Raw genomic sequence first — 7,056 nt, 5'->3', positions numbered from 1 at the left:
ATATATATATATATATATATAACATATCATATCAAAACATTTGATGGACATAGAAGCAGTAATCTTGCATATCAGGTCATCTCTCTTAATTTCTGTTGTATCAGAAAAGATGAATAGAATATTGAAAGAAATGTTCCAACCCACCTGAATTCTAGCAGTCTTTGTTAATTGAATGTTCTGCTAATTAAGCAATACATAGACGTTAGTGTACAGTGCTTAACAACACCTAGACGGTGATCACTGATCTAAGCACTGAGGTGCTAATAGATGAGCATTAAACGTATAGAATAGAATTCCCCCGGAGTTGGTTATAGGAAATAAAGTGCTTCATTTTTAGATGTCGAAGGGATTTAATCCACAATCTTGCAGCATCTGTTTGTATTGATGATGGATTGAAAGGGATTCACTTGTCCACTTCTGATCAACCAGGCTAAGCTTTGGCAGTAACTGATCCAAGCATGACTAGGAGAGAGAGAAACCAGAAATAGTTTAATAGACAGTATCTGACATTGTCATCTTTGGTATCAGCCACCCATACAGATCTCTGCAACATTAGCTTTTAAAGCTGGTTTTGGTTTGGCTGGTAATATTTAGCTGGCAGAAAGTAGCACTGCAGGAATGCTTTGGATGCTTATTATACAGCAACATTCTGCTTCATTCCCTACATTTTATGTATGTTCGGGTTTCATGAGGGTTTGTGTTGTGTACAAATCCTCCCATGATAATTCTCCATTGGTCCTAACAACCTAAACCTCTCATATCTATAGCTGAACATACAGCTGAGTCTGGAGCTACATTGCCTTTTAAAGTACATGTTGCTGTTCATAAAATATATTTGATGAATACGGTAATAACAGAAGATGTGTTTTTCCAAATATTGAAATGTTCCTAATCTAATAAGGTCAGTATTAATGTGTTTAAATAATGCAATCATGTACTCTGTGTAAAGAAACCAGGTAATTTGTATGGCTTCAAAATATTTACTACACTGCCATGATTGTATATTGTAGAAAGTGACTGAAGAAACACTTTGTTAGAAAATAAATAAAAAATTTTTGCCATTACATCTCATGTGTTTTAATATAGGATTGGGGACCCTCAAATCAATCACACATTTCTAAGAAGTTGGTGGATGTAGTCTTACTCATATCAATTTTACCTTTTGTGATCGAAAACTCTTTTAAAAATACGAGAAGACGATTATGTTCTGGTTAATGTACATGGGAAAGTATCTTAAAAAATTTAGGCAGAGGCACCCTTGGGTAATGGTCTCATTGCAAGAAATATTAACAGCCTTGGGAGTCAATGATGAATAATGTTTTATCTATTCCCCGGGTTTGCCAATTTCTTACATCAGGACCATTGTCCAGGAAGCTTCAGTCGGCTTTTTTTGACATACTTTCTTAACTAAGGCTGGGCACACAACTTACAACCATCGCAAGACTTTTGTCTTGCGATGGTTGTAAGGTACTTTAAAAAAACGTACGATCTGCCTATCTTGGACATGCTTGCGCACACCGGCCCGTCCGGCTTTTATCTTACGAACATGCTACACACCCGCCGAACATCGTACGATACTTGGCGGGTTTTCGAACATGTTCGTAAGTTTAAAGTTGTGCGACCTCGGGATTTCCCGCGATTATCGTACGATTATCGCAAGGTGTGTGGGGACCTTTAGCCATCCGCCAGTACCTTAACTGGGTTCTCTCTAATAGGCATAGAAATTGACATTCTATCCATTGCACGTGACCATATTCTGCCTGGACAAACATATATTTTCCACATGACTTTTATGATGTCCCAATCATGTATTACTATGTTACTGCTAAAGTCAATGAAAAGGTGGGCACATCTGTATATGATATTTTCATGGATCCACTCCATGTGAATCCATATATACGAGTATTGGGAATCGTCAAAAACCTCCTCATACACAATAAAGATGTCTGGAAGCTTGTAAGCAAGAGCAGCCAGACTTGGTTCTGGTCTCCAGCCTAGTAGCCTTGGTGCTTCCATTCTAGTCCTAGAGATATGCCACTGCATGCTGACATTTTATTGTTCTCATCAACAATAATAAATAACAGTTAAAAAAAAAAAATGTTTTAACCCCTTCATGACTGAGCTTTTTTCAGTTTCTGTTCCTTAATGACTGAAGCACTTTTTAATTTTTTGCTGTGTGATTCCACTGCAGTAATATACTTTCTTACTAAGTGCACTCACGCATATTATATATTGTTTTTTAGAGGACAGATAGGGCAATATGATTATATCACATATGTGTGCCTAACGCTTCAGTTAGGATGAATAAAATATAAGAAAAAATGTAAAGAAAACACTTTGTCCCCAGTTTTGATTATTATTGTTTTTTAGAAAAATAGTACAGCTAATAAAAATGTATTAAAATAAATTCATGTATTTGTCCTTTATTTGGAAACACCTCACATCCCCAGGATTTGAGATATTTTTTTGTACTTCTGGGCCTAAAAACAAAAAGCTAAAAAATGTTTTTTCTCTAAAACCTAATAATGGTTAGGTTAGGTGGCCTACAATGTCACTGTAACTAAGTGTCAATAACTTTCACACTTAGTGATAGCGACATACTTTGAACAACGCCATCATGAGGGAAATAAATAGAAAAATTAACCCCATTATTTTCTAATGGCATCCCTGTCACGCCAGGGGGATTGCGCGGTTTACCACCGCAATTCCGCCCGTGCAATTGAACACGGCTAAAAAAGTGTGTCGTGTGTTGCAAAAAAAGATACTTGTACTTTTTTTTTGCGATTTCCGTGTGGATGTAATCCCAATGAAATCCGGGGTATCGCTCAGATCTGAACCTAGCCTTACATTTTCTGTCATACTTTTATCTGTGGCCACATATGGACACCCCCACTTCCTATCTCTCTGACACTCAGACAAGAAATAGGGGCATCCCTATTTAGTAGAAAGTGTAGTAGAAATTGTTACTTACATGCAGCATAGTCTCATATTCTGCCTCCATGTTTTCCACTTCCCTCTTCAGTTCTGTGATTTCAGCTTCTTTCTCTTGTGTCATGTGCTCTGATTCCTCCTTAAGGGTCTGCATAGCTTCTTGGCTTATGGCTGTACATGTTAAAGACAAAGAAAAGATTTTAAATGGCCCTGACATAACACCTGATAAATACAAAGGTGACAAATGTTCATTCAAAAATACTTTCACTTCTGCTGTTAAAGGACAAAAATTCCATATTTTTGGTAAGTACATTTTCTGCAGAAACAAAATCTTGTTGACTTTGACAGAAATCCAATGTCTATGTAACTTCCTGTGCACTGAACTACATTTTCAAACGAAGTCTGCTATAGCTATTTTCTGTGAACTACAAAGCACCCACCCCTATGTAATGGAGATGAGAAGAGTGGAGGAGTTTTTAGCCCACTTCCGGAAAACAGCTTAGGGTGCATAGATAGAGTACAGAGAGTAAGCATTGTCACCCCAGGACAGGAATCGTGTTACTGGCAGGATCACTGGGTGAAAAATAGTAAAATAAAGAAACAAATGCAGTCACCAGATTTCAAGACTGGTAAGCTTCAATATATCACATGTTTACTCCCCCTAATTAGAGCCGACGTGTGACACTGCAGCTGGAAATGCGCTTAGTGAACAGCTACAGTATGTATGTATTGTGTATTGTTAAAAGAGAACTATGGCTAAACTTAAAACTCAGCATTTAGCGGGCAACAGTGCAAAGCCGTCTGCGGCTCTATTGATCAAGAACTGAGCAATCTAGGAGAAGGGGCGGGCACAGCTGTCAATCAGGGAGCGGGGTGGATCCTCACAATATTGTCAGGATCCTTCTTGGCCTTGCACGGCTTTGCACTGTTGCCCGCTATATGCTGAGTTTTAAGTTTGGCCATAGTTCTCTTTTAACAATACACAATACATACATTCTGTAGCTGTTCACTAAGCGCATTTCCTCCTGTTCTTATGAACTGGCTGAAAATTCACTCAGTGCATATCCCTGTCTGCTAGCTCCCACCCAACACTCAAGTAAGGAATAAGGAAGCTGGGAGGCGGGTTATTACGCGCCGCCCGGCTTCCTGATTGGTTAGGAAGCCAGGCTGCTTTGCAACATGTGAAGCTGGCTTCCTAGCTAATCAAAAAAGCCGGGCGGAGGGTCATAACCCACCGCCCAATTTCCTGATTGGAAAGGAAGTCGGCTCTTTGCTCCCTTGGCACTGCCGGTCAGAGGGAGAGCTCCCTCTGAAGTTCCGGTATCAGTGGTAAGTATCGGAGCATTTGGGTGAGTACGAGTACTCGCCCAAATACTCGGTATCGGCACTGATACCTATACTACTATCAGTATCGGTGCATCCCTAGTGTATATAACCCAGCCTTACTCTTGTCTGATATGATCACAGCCATAAATGTAGTAAATTATAAATGATCTGTGAGTAGCCCCCCCATATAAATATATTAGTCCTAAACAGTATAAACCAATAAAGAAAATATATAAAAAAGTATTATACATTCCATGCTGTGTGTGTAGTATAATATTGTAGCAACATGTATGTACCATGCTTGTACATATGCTCATGGGTTTAACACAGGAGGTATTTCTGACATACATAGTTGTAGTTTTAATTTGGCCACTTCTTCCTCCAGGTCCTGTATGCGTGATGAGCTTTGCTGTTCCAAATCTTTATGCTGACGAGTCATTTCTGACAGATGAAGAAAAGAAATAGTAAATAAAGCCATACTGTACTACAGCTGCACAAAACAAACTGATATTTGCTATTAATGGCCCATTTATTTTCCATCACCTGCTATATACAATGTTATATGTAAATAGGTTGTGTAGGTCTCGGTAGAGCAGCACAGAAGGAGGGAGTAAAGTTAGGAGGAGGGAGTCCGGGCCTTACAAGTTAGCATACTAAAAGGAGGACAGGAGGGTATACACAGCAATTAAAAAAAATATTGCTAGACGTTCTAAACATACCCCACGCTACTAAAATGTTTGTAGTTGTCTGTGTCCCCATTGGAGATATTTTCAATCACTTCCTGTCTTAAAATGAAGGGAGGATAAATCCGTCCAATAGGGTCAAAGACAGCAATAAATTATAATTATAATTATTATATTATGACACTGTTTGTACACAGAGTATTATTACACTGTATATTAAAGATGGATGCTTACCACTATAGATTGCTTGTTTTGTATCTTTTTCCTCCTGTAGATCTTCTAATAGCTCATGCAGTTTTCCACGCATTTCCTGTTTGCGGTGTTGTGCCTGGCGCATCACTTGCCTTTGCAAAGCTATAAAGAGGAGTCAGCATTTAAACATGAAAAATAGGTACTCTGGCACAGGGTGTTGGGAACCAATGGACAAAGCTGAACTGGCTAAAAATATTCAATAAATCCAATTCAAGTCTGGTAAAAGCCAAGTCTCCCATGGATATTTCTTTTACACTATATGCTGATAGCTCGCCACCCCCACCTTCCAAAATGGCAGTTACCAGAAGTTGGACATTTCATGGGTACACTGTAGGACCTATTCAATAAACATTAAAAAGAGAAATGATCCAGCAAATAAGAGGTCTTTCTGGGCAGTCTAGAGCCCAAGCCATTAGAGATTACTTGAAGACCTCTTCCCACCCCACTATTCGAGACTCCAAACTCTCTTCTATAGCTTCTCCCATCTCTGGCGAGGAACTCCAAGCGTTGGTTTCCAAACTGCAGGTCAGTAAGGCTCCTGGTCAAGATAGCCTATCACCCCACTATTACAAATGCTTCTGGGCTACCGTATCCCCTCAATTCCTAGATTCTTTTAGCGCACTGACCGAGGGCCATGCCTTGCCAAGTGATTCTCTTCACACACATATCACAGTTTTGCCTAAGAGTGGGAAAGACCTGCCAAATTGTGCTAACTACAGGCTCATATTGCAAATTGTGGTATCAAACTTTTCAGCAAGATCTTGACCAACAGAATCAGACCTTTCCTCCCAGATTAAATACACTTAGACCAGTCAGGCTATATGCCCTCGAGAGAGGCAAGGAAAACTACTATTAGAACCATTGACCTGATTGCATATGCCTGGTTGGAGAAGGTCACGATGCTCCTTGTCTCAACCGATGTGAAGAAAGCTTTCGAGTTGATTGTCAGTTTATGGACATCAATCTTCAATATGTACATTTATTCTTCCCATTTGCTATTTTCCTTTCCATCTGTTGCTACCTGAATCCCACTAGTGTCAGAGATTCAAGGTACCTCTATAAGCCTCGTGAAGTATATTACCTGCCAAAGGATTTGTAGTTCTTTGCAGGCCATCTTGTGATTTACACAAAATGTCTAAACTATACAGCCAGACAAGTGTATTTAACTTTATATTAGGTTCATTTTCCTTCAAATATATAAAATAACAATAATAACATGCTAAAATGTATTACAATTATAATAAACATATAACAAATCATTGCTGTTCAAAGTGTAACCAATTAGATTTTACTTACCAAGGTGATCCTGTAAGACATGTACCTCTAGGTTGGCTTTTTTGTAATTATCTTCCATCAGACCTATCAGAATGGTAGTTGCTTTTTATACCATTACACATATACATACAAATAAATAGATACAGCAATTATCTATATTGCATACAATGTTCTGTGGAGATCTAACCTGAACACATAAGTATTCACCCAAAAAATATATATGGAAATATTTATATTAGCAATTTTGCTTTTCTAGAAGTATGTGTTTGTAGATTGTCATAACTAAGCATTTCTATAGGTGTGTTTGTTGTTGTTTTAAAGATATAGGTAAAGGTCCACTTCAAGGTCTTGCCACTTGGGGCTGAGGACTTTCTTCCGCCCCTTAATGACAGTGCTGGGTATCTAGGTGGCCAGTGGCCGAGCACCAGTGCTGTCACATGAGAGCAAGGGGATTGAGACACATGCTCCTCCATGCAGTGGTGTATTTATGTATTTGGCTGCCCTAGGCAAGCCAAGCTTCGGCCGCCCTCGGCACCTTACTAGCACCCCCCCCGGGGGGGTTTAACTCTAGTCGCAGGCAGAGATTACA

At 39.2% G+C, this 7,056-nt stretch overlaps 1 protein-coding gene across 1 annotated transcript in view; it reads right to left on the bottom strand.

Moving 5' to 3' along the window:
- Nucleotides 1–322: 322 nt before the first annotated feature.
- CCDC153 (coiled-coil domain containing 153) overlaps nucleotides 323–7,056 on the bottom strand; it is a 13,718-nt gene continuing 6,984 nt past the window's right edge. Inside the window, exons 3-7 of the mRNA XM_018569109.1 lie at nucleotides 6,489–6,551; nucleotides 5,175–5,294; nucleotides 4,606–4,698; nucleotides 2,972–3,102; nucleotides 323–462 (exon numbers count right to left, since the gene is read on the bottom strand). Coding sequence (XP_018424611.1) covers nucleotides 334–462; nucleotides 2,972–3,102; nucleotides 4,606–4,698; nucleotides 5,175–5,294; nucleotides 6,489–6,551 — 536 coding nt within the window. The 3' untranslated portion in view covers nucleotides 323–333. The remainder of the gene's footprint in view (nucleotides 463–2,971; nucleotides 3,103–4,605; nucleotides 4,699–5,174; nucleotides 5,295–6,488; nucleotides 6,552–7,056) is intronic.

This window comes from Nanorana parkeri, unplaced genomic scaffold (assembly GCF_000935625.1).
Source record: "Nanorana parkeri isolate BGI_ZX_2015 unplaced genomic scaffold, ASM93562v1 scaffold1289, whole genome shotgun sequence".
In the NCBI taxonomy this organism is placed as follows: Eukaryota; Metazoa; Chordata; class Amphibia; order Anura; family Dicroglossidae; genus Nanorana; species Nanorana parkeri.
This window is presented reverse-complemented; position numbering and strand designations above follow the sequence as displayed.